The sequence below is a fragment of the Elgaria multicarinata genome, chromosome 8 (assembly GCF_023053635.1).
Source record: "Elgaria multicarinata webbii isolate HBS135686 ecotype San Diego chromosome 8, rElgMul1.1.pri, whole genome shotgun sequence".
In the NCBI taxonomy this organism is placed as follows: Eukaryota; Metazoa; Chordata; class Lepidosauria; order Squamata; family Anguidae; genus Elgaria; species Elgaria multicarinata.
Genome location: NC_086178.1, coordinates 54,799,642 through 54,816,555, shown reverse-complemented (window position 1 = coordinate 54,816,555; position 16,914 = coordinate 54,799,642). Strand labels below are relative to the sequence as shown.

At 40.3% G+C, this 16,914-nt stretch overlaps 1 protein-coding gene across 1 annotated transcript; it reads left to right on the top strand.

Annotated features, from left to right (window-relative positions):
• Positions 1-607: 607 nt before the first annotated feature.
• On the top strand, positions 608-15,495 carry PARL (presenilin associated rhomboid like). The gene is made up of 10 exons (XM_063132454.1): positions 608-685; positions 2,209-2,401; positions 3,572-3,712; positions 5,586-5,634; positions 6,755-6,850; positions 8,621-8,770; positions 10,255-10,325; positions 12,512-12,613; positions 14,866-14,963; positions 15,133-15,495. Exons 1-10 carry the CDS (start codon positions 612-614, stop codon positions 15,227-15,229), a joined length of 1,071 nt encoding a protein of 356 aa, XP_062988524.1. The 5' UTR covers positions 608-611; the 3' UTR covers positions 15,230-15,495.
• Positions 15,496-16,914: the final 1,419 nt, after the last annotated feature.

Genomic DNA, 16,914 nt, shown 5'->3' with positions numbered 1-16,914 from the left:
TTCATCCATATCTGCCTACACTTTTAAGATCAGAAAGGCCTTTCTCATTCGCCCACCCATGAGAGCAGTTAGGTGAGTGACCACATGTGAAAGGGCCTTATCTGCAGTGGCTCCACACCTTTGGAACAAGTTGCCATCATACTCCATCATTGCAGGCTTTTAAGAAGGCCTTCAAAACATTATTTTCCTGTGACCTTCTCTTGACATGATTGGCGTGCCGCCCGAACGCAGCCACACTCTTTCTAGGGCAGAAGCACTGTGTGCAGTACAGCTGTGAGGATTTTATCGGAAATGACTTCGATAAAATGGGGGCTTAAATCCAATGAAACCGCAGTTGCCTCAAAATGGCGCTTGAGGGCGAGTGAAAGCCACATATACTTTCAGGAGTTCTTGAACTATACAGCAACATTAGGTTTCCGCCGGCAGAGGCGAAGTCCTTCGAGCGCGCGCCGCCCTTTTTCAGGCACGCAAAGAAAAGCAAAGGCGCCGTTTTTGGTTTCAGGTCGTTGTTTGCTCATGACGTCCTCCAGTTGCTTCAACATTCCCGCTTTCAAGATGGAGGGCGGAAGTGTTGGCTGACCCGGAAACGTTATTTTCGGAGGGTGAAGAAAATGGCGTGGAGCTGCTGCGCTCGTGTCTGGGTTAAGCAGGAGTTATTGGGTGGTGGAAGAAGCCGGGCGCACAGGTAGGTTAAATGCAATGAGGATCTATTATGGAGAAGGACGCGGAAGTTGCAAGGAAGGGGTCTTCGGTGGGAGACCTGGCGTGGCGGGGATGTTGAGAAGGGCATTGGAAGGGTGTGTCTGGAAGGCAGGTGGGATGCGGGCTTGCGGCAGGGTTGCCAACTTTGGTGCTGGGTTTTCTTGGACACCGGGTTGTTTTAAAAAAGAAAAGACTATGACAGCGATAGAGAATGCGTGGCCCTCCAGGTGTTGCTGTACTGCGAACTCCCATTGTCCCTCACCATTGCCTGTGCTAGCTATGGCTGATGGTGGCTGTAGTTCAACCTCTGGAGGGCAACCCCTGGAGTATGAGTATGTTCCAGATTCTATGTCTTCCAACACCCATCCTTCCGCTTAGCGTAAGGATGGTGGGAAGCCCATAGTGAAGGAGTGGCTCCGGAAGAATGACGGGAGGGAAGGGGAATATTGGTGGTGTCTTGTTTGCTAGGATTGAACTTCTTGTTTAATAACATGACTTCCATAAAAGAGGAGAGAAATGAATACAAAACAAATTCTCTCTATAAGAAGTTTATAGAGAGAAATCAGCATGAACAAGTAAGTTATCTCCATTGTATTCTCAATGTATTGCAGTGCATTATTTTTGCTTGTTGTTTGGTGTGTATATATAAGGCTTTTAGTTAAGGTGGGTTTCAATAAAGTTTGAGTACAAGTACAAACAAATGCCAACATGCAGTGCTGGCACATGGGAGCTTGGGTAATAGACCTTGCAACCTACTCACCTAAAAGAATTGTTATTTGACCCAGGTACGTGGCTAACTGCAAAGGCTTATTTTAATATTTGGAAGCTTCTCCTGATAAATGGTCTTCGAGGTGCCTTGATACTGGTGGGTGAATGTTTTTAAGGTCATGTTTTGCTGATATCATTTTATTCCCGGTAGTTGATTGCATTAAAATATTTTAAACTTTTAAATGAAACTTTTAAATTTCATATAGGTGGGAGAACTGCATTCCAATAGCAATCTTACAATGCCTTTACAGGACTTAAATCATCTTTTTATGTATGCTTACACTTTAGTTAATCTTTAAGCATGAGGTTTCACTTAAATTTATTCTCTGTGTTTTGTTGCTGGTCAATGAAAAGTTACAAATGAAATTGAGAACGTATTTCAAGACAAATGGACAAAGATAATATACATTTTCTTGGTAGCATCTTGATCAATAAGAGATTGCAAAGCCTGTACATCTGGAACATAAATCATGATTTGGGGGCTAAGCTATTGCTATTGTAAACTATTTGGTATTACATCTGTCAACTATGTAAGATACAACAGAAGTTGACATGTAACTTTAAAAGCCATAATAATCTGAGTAGACAAAACCATAAAGTAAAGAAATCCTACAATTTCAGAGTGGCTTTCAGAGTGTGCTTTCGCTCATTCCTGTCTGAATAAGAAACTGATTTCTTCGCATCTTTGAAACACTTAGAATGAATTCATTTTGTTAAACTATTATTATTTTTAATCAGGCCTAGTCTGTATACACAACAGAGAAATGGATTCAGAAAACCATCACAGAAGAGCGATTTCCAACAACCAAACTCGGAAACTGGTTCGAAGCCACAGAAAAGTAGTTTGTCTCCTCCAGTTCAGGACCCAGTCTTTCATGAATCAAATCGTTCAATGAAGAAGCTTGTGAAACCTCTCATCTTTACAGTTGGGGTAAACATTTATTCAGTGTTGCATATAATTGGCAGCTCTTTTTATGTTTTATGGTGTTTTGTATTTGTGTTGTACCCCCCCTCGATCCAGAGGAAGAGGCGGGTAAGAAATAAATACATTATCATTATCATCATTATCATTATTATGTAACAAAACTGTTCCTGTCTGTGCCCTGAGGCCCTGCTCTGAGTGTCCCAACATACTGAGACTTGGTAGATAGCTACTCGTGAGTGGGCCTTATCTGTGGAATTCCCCTCACTAGAAAGGACTGCCTGGTATTTACTTGTTCGCATTTTAGCACCAGGCAAAGATGATTCTCCCAGGCCTTCTTAAAAGAATTTTTAACTCCTTGGTTTATTTTTGATATGTTTAATGCTGTACTTCAAAACCATGTATCTCATGTTTTAGCTGCTTGGCTATTTCTCTTAATTTCTTCTGAATTATTGCTACTCTTTTAAAATTGTTAATGTGTTCTACAATTGGCTTTTTCAGTGGTTTTATTAAATTTTCTTTTAAATATGTTGACATAACAGCTTGTGCTATAGGGCAGCTCATTAATAAAAGCTGATTTCTTAAGGAGTAAGCTAGCACAGGATTTGCATAAGGGTAGGGTTTTGACTGACTCGCCCGTTGCAGCACTATGACAGATGAAGTTGTGCTTATCAAAATTCTCTGATCTATGGCACTATGAAAACCGCAGGACCCTTGTACCATATAGAAGCAAGTATAAAGGCTATATTTCCAATCTCAAGACCACAGAAGCAATTCACCGATTGGCTTTGGACTACATGTTGTGGTCTATATAACTTGCGATGTGCTGTGGAGCTCGAGGGCACCACGGCTCAGGAGTTGCAGTGTCATGCAAACCTGGCGAACATGGGTAATGCAAAGATTATTTAACCCCTGTGTATACCATGTTCACTGGGTTTGCACAACACATCAGCCCCTCAGTAGTGGTTACATATTCAAAACGACGACTGCCCATGCCACACCCTTACCATAGGTTAAATAAATAACCCAAGGTGGCTTGTCATGTTGTGTGAACAGCCCCAGGGAATAGAAAGCTATCAAATGTCCTTGGGGTACAATTTTGCACATACCATTTTCACCACTTTAACAAGTTGGGTATTTTCTGAAACCTTGATTAAATATATTCTTAATGTTCTATAGTTTTCAGGCTGTGCTTTTGGATCAGCTGCTATTTGGCAATATGAACATCTCAAATCCAAGGTCCAGAACTATTTTGAGGATGCTCGAGCAGACTGGATGGACAGGATGCGACCACAGAAGGGGCTGGACTTCAGAAGGCAGGTATAAGGAACTTATTCTATATGTTAACCAAAGGTATGCTTTAGTATTTATTATAATGGTGTATTAAAACATGGTTGCTGTGCACTAACAATAGAATGTTACCATTGAAGTATTAGAGATACAATCACTGTTGCAGATGTTCATTGAAAATTTCCCTATTGTGCCTTAATATCTAGGAGACTTGGTACAATATCTTAACGTGTCTCAAGGAAAAACATATAGGAAAATATAAATGAATATAAAATAAGTTCTATAAGAATGGATGTTAAGAGGTGTGGGGCTTAGCCATCATGAATAGGATAACAGGTTTGTATTAAAGTTGCATGGTAGGAAATCATGGAATTGATTTGTTGGTTTGGGAATTCCAAATGGGATCACAGTAAGGGTAACTTCTCCACCTTCAAAGAACATACCGTATTTCTTCGATTGTAAGATGCCATCGATTGTAAGACGCACACTAATTTCAGTACCACCAACAGAAAAAAAAAACACCCTAAGACACACCCGCGACTAAGATGCACCCCACTTTTAGAGATGTTTATATGGGAAAAAAAGTGCATCTTAGAATTGAAGAAATAGGGTGATTGACTTTCCTTTGGATTTTGATGTTTCTCCTGAATTCTGTTATGGTTGTGTTTTGTTTGTAATTATAAATCATGACAATAATGATTATGAATTGTATTCAGAAAATATCCACAGAAGGGTGTGTGAAAGGTGACTTTCCTGCACCTTCCTTCTGTGACCCCACCTCCTGACAGCTATTCAAAATGTCTCTCCTAGGAGTTAGGGAATGGGTTGGCCTTTGGTTTGAGGGATATCCCCCAAAATCAGACAGAGGCATCTCTGTGCAAAAGCTCCTTAGCTGGAGCATTTCCAATAGTGTCTTGGGAAGTGAGAGTCCCACCTCTTTAATAAGGAAAGATTGTCAAGATTGAGCAAAGGCTGATAACATCCCTTCCTTTGGATGTGAACCAATGGGGCTGTTCACATGACACGACAGCCCACCTTGGGTTATTTAACCCATGCTGAGGCTATGGCACATGCGAGGTGTGTGCAGCTGCCACTTTGAATATGTGACCCCCGGGGTTTGTCATGTTGTGCTAACCCAGCATGGGCATGTTATGCGAAAGTTAAACAATCCTCACATAGCCCGTGATCTGTTTTCGGTTTATGCGAGGGTTAAACAGTCCTCGCATAACCGGATTCACACGACTTGCTAGACCAAGTCATGGTGTTTCATTCAAGCCCAGTCACTATTTTAAAAGTCATACAGACTGCCAGAGGTAGGGCTTTTTAGAAGTATGTGAATGAACAAGCTTTTATGTTTTACAAGAGGATAGTATGTTGGTAAGTACAACCCCAAATTCTGATTTGCAGTCCTGTTTCTCCCCTGTCCCCTTAAAACAGTGTAGCTGAGTACTGCACCAGGAGCATACAGATTGCAGCATCTTTGATGTAAGTTTCCAAGTTCCTGTACTGGTGCCTGTGGTAATGCAAGAAGAGTCTGGTTCTACATCTTGTGATCACTTCTGGCAAGAATGGGATTTTACCATGTCATCTGAAAGGAATTGATGTAGATATTTGTGGGTTTGCACTAACTAGGGAGGAGCTTTAGTGTAGTAATTTGAAAAGAGTTTTTTTTTCTTTAGGTATAATTACAATGTCTTTAGGGAAATTTCTGGGATAGAGTATTCCCTTTTTGTTTGAAAGCTTAAATGCTTCTTTATACTGAAAAATATTAAAGGGGATGAATGAATTTGTACTGGCCCAGTATTGGGCAAAAGGCGGGGATACAAATAAATATAATAATTATAATAATAATTAATAATTTAATTTCTATCATAGAATGATGACTTTGCTCATTCTCTTTCAGATTAACCTGTGGTGGAATAGTCTGAGCAACGGGCAACGGGCTGTGTCAGGTTTGTGTTAGCTTACAAGTATTAGACATTCTCAGGAAGAGAAATATGGCAAACAGGTACAGTATGTCACTGGATGGCTTTCATATCATGCTTAGAAGTTGTTTGCTCTAAGGCAGTCTTGTCCACCATTTATTTAGTTTGCTCCTCTACATAGTCATGCTTTGTCCTAACATTATTTAAACGTCATATTGTCACCCCCATTTCTACGGAATGGAATGTTACATTTGCACTCCCCAGTTCCACCAATTCCTATGGGATGTAGTGTAATATATGTAGTCATATCTTTAGATTATTCCATCTATGGTAGGAATATGGGCAAGTTGTGGCCTTCCACATGTTTTGGCCTACAGCTCCCATGATCTCTCACCGTTTGCTATGCTGGGTAGGGCAGATGAGAGCTATAGGCCAAAACATCTGGAGGGCCATAACTTGCCTGTCTGTGTTCTATACCGTTGATGATACTGACCTATATCTCTTGCCTTCTGTAGGACCCCTCTATGATGACTGTTTCACACAAGACAGCATTTCCTATATCAGAGTTACTTGTCTTCCCTAGAAAGCTGTGTGTAACAGGGTGTCATAAGAAATTTACTTGATACATTTATTAAAAATGTTTGTAGTCCTCCTAGCATATAGATGTGAATTAGGTGATAATAAATTAACATTTCAGGAAAATGGATTACATTGCTAATGCAAGACGTGTTTCCCATATGTAAAACAGCCACTTTACATCTGCATCCATCACCCCAGGCCAGTAGAAAAATAAATGAAGGGTAGGAGTTCAGTAGTATTTGTGGGTGACCCTGCAAAGGTCTTGTATAAAAAGCAAATATATTCAGAAGTCATTCTTACAGGCAGTTATGCACATATTTACTTTTACGAGATATGAATGAACAATATATTTCTGTGTTTTGTGAACTGGAAGGGATATGACTTCCTAATTTGATTTTGTTTTATTTCTAAAAAGATTCTGAAACTTTCTGATTTCTACTTAAATCCACCTGAAAAATAACTATTTTGTGGGAGTTGGGGTTACAAGAATTGATTTGTGGGTTGCGTACATTGTAAAAGAGTGCTTTACTTGTTTTCTTTGCCACTAAAATTTTCCTTAAATTTATAGGCATTATAGCTGCAAACGTCTTTGTATTCTGTTTATGGCGGGTGCCTTCTTTGCAACGAATAATGATCACATATTTCACATCTAATCCAGCTTCTCGTAAGTGTAGTGTAATTATAGTTCATGCGAAAGTCTACAGATTGTGCCTTAACATGGATTTTGAATTTGGGATTGTGATTCAAGGGAATATCAAGCAAATTGGCTTCTGTAATACAAATAGTTTGGGATAGAAGGATTCAGAAACTATTGAAACCAGTTACTTACATAGCTTTTTATAGCTAAAAGTAACACTATTCTTGCTGTAGCTTAATATAGATACCTTGTGTGAGTGAAAGATTTCCCTTCCTTCATGATGCATTGTCTTCTTTGCAACTATGAGTAAGAAGATGATTGGCTATGCTGAAAGACTGTATCAAAGCCCTGCAGCACACCAGCTGTTGGATGTAAAAAAATATCTCTACTTTCAAGCAATTCAGAGTAGTTCACTATAAGCATATTTATGGCAATTTCTACTGTTTGGAAAAAACTGGTATTAGACTGGGATTACAATCAGATGCTCAGCTAAAATGTTTGTGGTTTGTTTCCTTTATATTTCTTTCAAAGCCCCACTTAAGAGTGCAAGTGTCTTAACTGTATTCCTCTACAATCACTTGCAATCACTTCTCACCCATTCCTCCTTCAGACAGAACATTTTCCAGCTTTGTGACTTGCATCTTGGTGTTTAAATGGGAACCAAAGCCTGTTCTATAACACTTTTCCTTTTCTCAACCCAACCCCTGGGCGTGCTTGCTTGCAATTGCAGGTATTTATGCCTCCAGGAGTCCCAGATTCATAAGGAGTGGGTAGTTAAGGCATATTACCCAGGCCCAGGCAGGCACCTCCCTGCCCATGGGTCACCATTCCAGCTACATTTTCATCCTTCTCAGTCAAAGGATAAAGCTTTCACAAAGTGCAAAAGAATCATGTTCCTTCCCTGCATCTGACTCATTTGCCCCAAATTTGAGACTTTGGGATAACGCTCCTATGTCTCACATTTATAGGAACCTGCCCTGTCTGGAAGGAGTTATAGCAGTTAATCTTGCTTGCAGATTCTTTAATTGCATTTAATAAATGTGTTGCTCATTTAAATTGAAAATTGTTGTAGTGTGTCCCTTCTGTAGAATTATGGGGGCCAATATTTACACCCTGCATAGTGCTAAAAGGTCAGGTCTGGAGTTCAGGGCAAGTTCCTGTACAATTGTGTCATAAGAGGTTCACTGTAGGCAAAAATGTTAACTTCTCTTCCCAGTTACTAAAGAATGGTGGACTCTTCTGAGAAATTCTTTGCAAAAACTGCATTTTTAAAAAGAACAGGGATATGTGACATTATTTATTTATTAAATGTATATACTGCCCCATAGCCGAAGCTCTCTGGGCGGTTTACAAAAGTTAAAAACAGTGAACAAAAGTATACAAAATTTAAAACCATCAAAAATATAAAAACAACAGTATAAAACAATCTCCATTATTTAATACAGGGGTGGGGAAACTGTGTTCCTCCAGTTATTGCTGGCCTACAACACGCATTATATGTGGCCATATGGCTCAGGCTGATGGGAATCAGAGTCTAATACTTTCCAGAGGGCCACGTTCCCCGGCCCTGAACTGTGATACCTGTTCACCTGACTTAAAAACTTGGTGTCCCTTTTGCCTCTACCAGTTGTCTTGATGCAGAATGGTGGTATTCTTTTCTTGGACATATAATGCTTAATGGTTTTGGAAAGCCAAGCATAGATATTCCATGCTCTAGTTATAACTTTCAGAAACTAAGTGTGAATGGAGAAATAAAATGCTAAAATTATTTTAAAGCTTTCCCTCCTTTTTGTCTAGGAGTCTTGTGTTCCCCCATGTTGCTGTCTACTTTTAGTCATTTCTCATTTCTGCACATGGCAGCCAACATGTATGTTTTGTGGAGCTTCTCAACCAGCATAGTCTCCCTTCTGGGACGTGAACAGTTCTTGGCACTGTACCTCTCTGCAGGTAATAAGCCTAAAACACCAGCCTGTCCTGAATGTCTGTTTCTGGCCTGTTGATCATTTTAAAGGTAGCTGTTGATTTCTAGGTATTGGAGTGAAGTAGCTTTATTAAGTGCTGAATTTTAAGTTGAGGAACAATTGGGTGCACAACCCACGACTGCTCACAGCGTGGTCTGTGGAGCCTTTGGGACCCCATCAAGGGAATCCCTTCTCTTATCTCTGATTCCTCATCTGAGAATGGAGATACAGGTTGGGTTTCCCTTGTTAGTGCTGGCAGGGGAGGGGGAGAATATACAAAGGGAGTGTATATGTGTGTGTGTGCACGCACAAATGTGCAGTCCTTGCCTTCCATCCAGCACCGGATTAAGCCCTTGGGGCTGGAAAGGTTGTGCACCCTTGCCTTAACACAACTCTCCTTAAATAGAGAGCCAGTGTGGTGTAGTGGCTAGAGTGTTGGACTGGGAGTCTAGAGATCTGGGTTCTAGTCCCTACACGGAAGTGCACTTGGTGACTTTGGGCCAATCACAGACTCTCAGCCCAACCTACCTCACAGGGATAAAATGGAGAGGAGGAGGAGGATTATGTATGCTGCCTTGGGTTCCTTGGAGGAAAAAAGGCGGGATATAAATGTAATAAATAAATAACTCCCCAAACTCGGTGTACTATTAAACCACTGTTCTAGGTAGCGGCTTAAGGGACTAGCCGCTATGGGTCATTAGAATTAGGCTACTAGTCCATTAGCCTCCTTCAGATAAAGTAGGTCATATCAGTGGTATCAGCACTATTTTAATTTAGAGTTCATTTTTAAGGGAGATAGGAAGAGAAGAGAGTTGCTATATAAAAGACGATGGGGCTCCTTTGCTTTTAATAGTTGTGTAGAAAAGAAAATCTGTGACCGATGCAGATTTTCTAATCTTGATAGGACAAGTTGCAATTGCTAACCATTTCTTTTTCTGGAGAGCTGTAAAGAAGAAAGACAGTTCTATGTTGAAAATGAAGCGTGGTTTCGGTCTAGGATCTGAAAAGATGGACAATGTCTGTTCTGATTTAGGGAAATTGACTCAAGGAGCAAAATTGCAAGACTTGCTAAGTAAGAAATATAAAGATGAAATGCTCTAATGGCTGAGCTTACTCTTGCTCCGAGGTTGCAGGTAGGCAGAGGGAAATCTTTAAAGTCCAAAGCATGCTTTAAAGTCCCAGAGAGAAGAATTAAAGTGAAGTGGAACATAGATGAAACCCTGTTGGTCTTAGTACTGTAAATCAAGCCAACTTTGGGACAGAGCATGTCCATGCTTCTAGTCTGGAAGGGATTTGTGCCTTTGGGCTTAAAGATTGTGTGCTTCTCCATAGGGAAGCCTGGTACTCTGAAAGCCATATATTTAGTTAAACAACTGAGGGAACCGATACACTAAAGCAAGAATAATTCAACATCTCATGCTCCTGAATGAAACTGTGTTTCTAACAACATTTTAAAATGTTTTTTTCTAGGGGTTATTTCCACATTTGTCAGTTACGCCTGCAAAACGATTACAGGAAGGTTTGGACCATCACTTGGAGCAGTGAGTCCTACTGAATACAAACAAATCTAACTTTTTCTGAAGCTATTTTTGGAGCGTAGTGTCTTCTGCTTTAAATAGAAGTCAGATATCATTGAAAAAAATTACAGTGAAGTGTAGCATGGAGTTCTATTGAAGTCTGGGGACTTTCCTATAAGGTGTGGACTAGCAAAAAAAAAAAATTAAAACACCATTTCTGGCCAGATCATTTATATTAGTTTAATTAAAAAAAAAAAAAACTTTATACTTCTCTGATGTTCCAAAATCTGTCCAGTAAAGTGAATGTTGCAGCCAGTTCACATTTTCATGGCACTTGGCTTTTGGGGTTTTAATCTTGCAAAGATAAGAGGAAGAATTAGTTGGGCCGGGCTTCACTTACAACTCAACTTGAGTTGTAACGCTTGTTTGGAAGCAAGTCCCACTGATTTTATTTAGGTTCCTAACCAGCTGTACTTAGGACTGCAATTCTACTGCCTAATGCTCTATATGCTTATTTTGAAATAAGCCAAATTCAATGGGAGCTGCTAATAAAGCTGCTAGCTTCCACTGTAGTTTTTCTCCCCAAGAGTATCTTGATTTCAGAGTAAGTGGCCGTGTTCAGACAACACTTTGGTCCACACCATAGACTGAGTGGTGTGGACTTGTAGCATGTTGCTTTAAAGCGTCATGGTAAAAGTTGTCCGTGGGGTGGAATTTACCAGCTGCGTGGGGTAGTCTTCTCTGCCCCACTCCACCCCCCCAGTGAATGGTGGCATTGGTTCCAGCTAACCAATCGGGGCGCTGCCATTCCGTGAGGAGGGGCAGAGCAGGGGAGAGAGCCGAAAGATGCAACACACCTGTCACCCTAGCAACAAGCAGCGCTTCCCTGGGAAATGGATCGATCCGCCAAAGGAAGACAGCAACATGGATTGTGGGGGTGGGGGAGCAAAGGCATGTGGACGTCCCTGGGAACACATAGGGAGCCCCTGATCACTCCACCCCACCAAGGGATGGGACTATTGGCAGCTGTGGAAGTGCTTTCCAGGAGGAGATTATTTCCCATGCTGATAGAGCCCCGCTTTGCAAGAGCGGCCTGGGTTTCTGCCGCTCTTGCCTGGCGAATCTGTAGACATGGGGAAAATTCTACAGAGCCCGCTACATGACACACAGTGCAATGGTTGTGCGGGAACTCTCCTCTGCACAGCATTGATAATTCTGCATGGAGTGTTTTCTAAAAAAAACCTCCACCGTTGTGTGCGGAGTTTTCCCGCCAGATGTGTTTCTCAACAGTGGTGAAAACCAAATGTGTCATCTGAACCGAGTCAGTTGGCTACTAGCCCTGGTGGCTGTGTGCTATTTCCAGTATTGGAGGTAGTAAGCCTGTGTGCACCAGTTGCTGGGGAACCTGGGTGGGAGGGTGCTGTTGCACCATGTCCTGCTTGTTCATCTCTGGCCAATGGCTGGTCGGCCACTGCGTGAACAGAGTGCTGGACTAGATCGAGCCATGGTCTGATCCAGCAGGATTCTTCTTATGTTCTTGTGTGTGTGTGTTTATGGAGAGAGAGAGAGAGAATTCTTAGAGGCACTGAGTAAAACATGAATGGAACCAATCATGGATTTGCCAACATGGATTTGTAAGCTTAGTTGAGAGTGTCAAAATCACAAATAAGTTGGATGTGTTACAACAGATTTCATATGGTGTTTGAGAGATCTTGAAATTTGCGCACAAATTGATATCTTGAACTGTTTAAGAACAAAATAAGAAGGGGAAACAACGTGTCAGGAATCCAGCTATTCCAACTGCGAAGACCCCCTATGTTGCACAGGCATGATTCCTTAGGAGAAAGATCGTGAAGTAATTGAAATACTTTTCTTAAAATGCCTGTGCAATTTCTCTTAATATAGGGGGGTCTTTGCAGCTGGCATAGATGAATTCTGCAACACTGTATCCCCATCTTATTGGCCACTGTTAAAGGTTATAGTTAATCTTACTACTTCTATGAACAATAATATTCACTTCTTCAATCTCAGAGGGAAGACGAGTAATATTTTTTCTGATCTTTGGGAACCCAAATAGAAATTGGTTTCTGATTGATTTCTGTTCTAAATTCAGATTAATTTTACTTTTGTAGTGCTGCATTTTAATTGCGAAGTAGCCAATTTTTAGTGTGTACATTTTTGCATTAACTTCTATTTTAATGTCATTCTAGTCAGGTGCGATAATGACCGTCCTTGCAGCAGTATGTACGAAGATGCCGGAAGCCAAGCTAGCTATAATATTTCTTCCAATGTTCACATTTACAGCTGGAAATGTAAGTGGCTTTGAATAACAGAATGATCCCATCTTTCCTCTGTTGCTAACAGTTACCAGAGTGCAATTCTAAATTTGTTTGCATTTCAAAGCTGCATATAATTTTAGTTTGAAGTCCTGTTTAAGCCCAAGGCAGATTCTCTGTTGTACATAATATCCTGTGCTCCTTTTACACTGTGTATATTTGAATAACTTAATATAAAATTTAACTTTTGAATTTTTCCATCGTTGGCTATGTTGGCTAGAGCTAATGGGAGCTGTTAGCCAAAACATCTAGAGGACCACAAGTGGTCCATCCCTGATTTAGTGTAACTACTGGCTGCTTCTCTCTCACCCTCTGTCTTTGTCTTCTTGCTTCTGTAGATGTAGTCCCTCCAATGATTCCAATTTTTGGGGGGAAACAACTCTTCTAAATTGTACAATTCTGCAAATAGTTTGAAACGACCAAATTGGGGGGGGGGCAATCCCATGGACCCTAGACAGCATCTGAGGGGCCATGGGATATTTCATATTCCCTGATCCAAGGTTGGAGATAGTGCTTTCACCTCTGAAGTAGAGATCCATCCCCTGCCCCTTTTGCAGCCGGTGCAGAAAGTAGCTGCTCTCAGAGGTCAGAAATTCTGCCTCAGAGGGTGAGGAAAAGGGGAATTTCTGTGGGAGAGAACACTGGAGAAGCCAGGATATGAGTTATCCTGAGGTCTCTCCACCTTCTTTCCCCCTCCTCAGAAACAGCCCAGACAGATGCAGGATGGGAGGACAGAGAGGTGAAGATCACCTCCACTGCTCTTCCCACCATGCACTGGATGACCCTAAGCCTACAAGTTCAGGGGCATATAATTGTAAAAGGATTGCACCCCAAACATTTTTTACGCAAAATTACTCAATTTGCTCAAATTTACCCCAGTAAACAGAACTTTGATTTTGTGGCTGCAGAAGCATAATTTGTAATGAAATAATGGCTAAACACAGTTAAACCATATTTTCATTCTTTTTTTTTTTTAAAAAAATACTATATTTCAGTCCCCTTGTTTTATATTATTATTATTATTATTTATTTATATAGCACCATCAATGTACATGGTGCTGTACAGAGTAAAACAGTAAATAGCAAGACCCTGCCGCATAGGCTTACAATCTAATAAAATCATAAAATTATAGCCTCCCCCCACCCCTCAACCAGTGATGTCATCAGGTTTTTCACTAGTCGTGTTTTCAGCTGCTTAGCTCCAGCAATGCTACAGCATCAGATGCTCCCAGAGTATTCAATATGCCCATGATAGGTTTAGCCTGAAATGTTTCTCAAAGTAACTAGCTTACCTACTGAAAATTCTGGTGTTACATGCTAAAAGAGCTGCTTTCTTTAATTTAAAATGCACAAAAAGAAAATCGGAAAATCTTCAACAGTAATAGTTCTTTCAATTTAGCTTGTAACAGCTTTAAGTACCTCTTTTAATAAGTAATGAATTGTACATTTCCTGGCACAATCTTGGTTGACGTAATAGAACATGGAGGTGTCTTTCATCTGCTAAAACCTATTTTGTCATGTATTAAACTTTTCATTAATTTGAAAGTGTTCTACATCTTTTGTTTGTCCTTATTACATAGCTGTAGATTGCTGGTATTTATGTTTTTTTTCAAACGGTTTGTTTAAAGCATTTCCCCCTCTTAGAGCAGCTTACATAAGATCAATAAAAACAAGTCAATCTCTGCCTACAGGCTTAAGAGATGATACAAAAGGAAAAGAGGGTGAAGAGGGGAAAAGAGAAACAACATTCGGAAGCAACAATTATTAAAATTACATTCTAGTTCTTATAGTGGTTAGCTAGGATGGAAACAGTTCAGGGAGATGAGAACTTTTTATCCCACCCTTCTAGTGCCTATGCATTACTCAGGGCAGCTTATAATAAGTTAAAAATATGTATCATAAAATACAATAAAATGCATGCATTTTTCTTACAGTCTGTTGGAACATATAGTTTACATATGGGGATCTGAGGCTGTTGATCAAGGCTCTTAATCAAGGGCAACCAATGTCTCCATGATAGCAGTGGTACTTTGACCCAGCTCTGAGTAGATTTCTCAGATTTGCACTCAAACTACTGACAAGGCAAAAGAATTTATAGATGTGGAATAGATGCATTTTTGTGAGATGTTACATAATGTCACTGTTTGTGATTGCTGAAGCATGAAGTAGTGTTGCTGTTGTGTTGGAAGGCTTGCAAATGCTGTACTTCATCGTTTCCTCTCTTCTAGGCTTTAAAAGCCATTATTGCAATGGACAGTGCCGGACTTGTTTTGGGCTGGAAGTTTTTTGACCATGCAGCACACCTTGGGGGAGCTCTGTTTGGCATGTAAGTTCTTATACTATGCTGCTACCGTAAAATCTGGTAAAACATACTTACATCAATGCTGCTGGGAATTCTTTTCTGTCGAGTGGCTATGTGATGCTCGGGTAAACCCTTATGTCTTTAATGTCACGTGAAGGAGTTTCAGTTGACGTTATGTTTTTGTTTCTTTAAGGTGGTATGTAATATATGGGAATAAACTTATATGGAATAATAGAGAACCAGTGGTGAAGGCTTGGCATACATTGAGGACTGGGAAACCAGGGAAATGAAGTGGGACTCATGGCTGCTGCTGCGTTTTAGAAGACACTTGTACAGAAATAGTGTGCTACTTGGAGGAAGACCGGAAAGTGGATTGGTCATCGCATTGCTGCACGGGACATACTGGGACCTTTGGTTCCTAATGTGATGAATAAATGTATTTGGTAAAAAAAAAAGGCAGAACTGAAACAAAGATTGTATCTTACTGCTTTATTAAGTGAGTCTGTATCACTTTCTTAGGATATTTTGGAGCTAAAATAAAATGGGATCATCTGCCTGTTGGCTGAATTTATTTTTAATCAGAAGGTAAGAAACTGTTCTAGCAATAGTCCTGATATTACAGAGCTTTGGTTCATAAACTGGTTTGTTCTCCTTAACTTATTCTTCTGCAATCTATGCTTGATATGAGAGGACAGACTGCATATGCTCTAAGTTTATAGGCACATATGTACACACACCGCAGTTTGGAGAGGTGTTACATATGTTGAGCAGCATCCTGCTTTACAATTTAGACAAGAGATACAAGTCATGTATATCTTTCCCTGATCTTACTTTAACCAGAAGGGAGCCTCAGGAGGAAAAGATACAGGAAGGAAAACATTAAGCAACATTTCTGCTTTTGGTTATGAAAATATATATTCAACTGCATATCGCATCTATTTTGACCCATTCATGGGATGAGAGATCAGGAACAACGATAGCGATGAGGTAGAGGGAAAAGGACCTACAAGCCAAATCCTGATGGCATTACCAGCCCTGCAGCACAATGTTCTATAAACCTCCCCAGCAATACATAAGATGATGCTTTTGGTGGAGTTTGTTAACAGAAAAGAGAAGCAAGTCTGTTGTGAGGGTGCATCTTGCAAGTTCAGGGAATTGTGCACAAGAGTTTTGTCCCATAGTATTTGGGTAGGTGATATGACATCCATGTGCATTCATATACATATACCACATCTAAAATATTGGCTGAGGTCTTCAAGAATAATATGGGGCTTCTGCATGCTTAGTGAAGTCTCCCCTTTTTTCTTTGAACGGCCAGCGTATGCTCTCTTTTTCAAAAGTGGTTTTCCATGTGCCATGGCAGGCTGCGATTCAAGAAGTAACTCCAGTGCCCTCTAGTGCATGGAATTAATCACTTCGTTTTGCATCATGGTCATTGTTAGATCCTCAAAATTAAATTACAAAAGTTTTAAATATGTAAAATTGGATCAAATTCTTCTACAACATAAATTGATTAGCACTCTGTCACTCTATGTATACCATGGCTGTAGTTCTGAAAAACACTTCTTCCAAAGTAAGGTCACTTCAGTTAAACTGTTCTGCAATAGTTAGGAACATAAGAAGCTGCTTTCCCAGAGATGGACAAAATGCTGCCATTTATACATATCCCATAATGCCTATTTTTACAGTCTCAGGTCTTTCCCTTACCTGATCCTTTTAACTGGAAATACCAACAATTGAACCTGGCACCTTCTGCATTCAAATCATGTGCTTGACTACTGAACATTGGTCCTTTCTAAACTTATATCTATGTCTGGGATCCAAAGAGCTACTTTAAGCACACCAAAGGGCTTGAGCATGCCCCATGGATTTTCTTTTGTCTTCTATGATCCGCAAATCCCAATGATATATTACAACCTGCTCAGTTTAAAGGCCCCTCCCTGAAGACTAAGTCTCAGGATTGCAGTCAATGCCT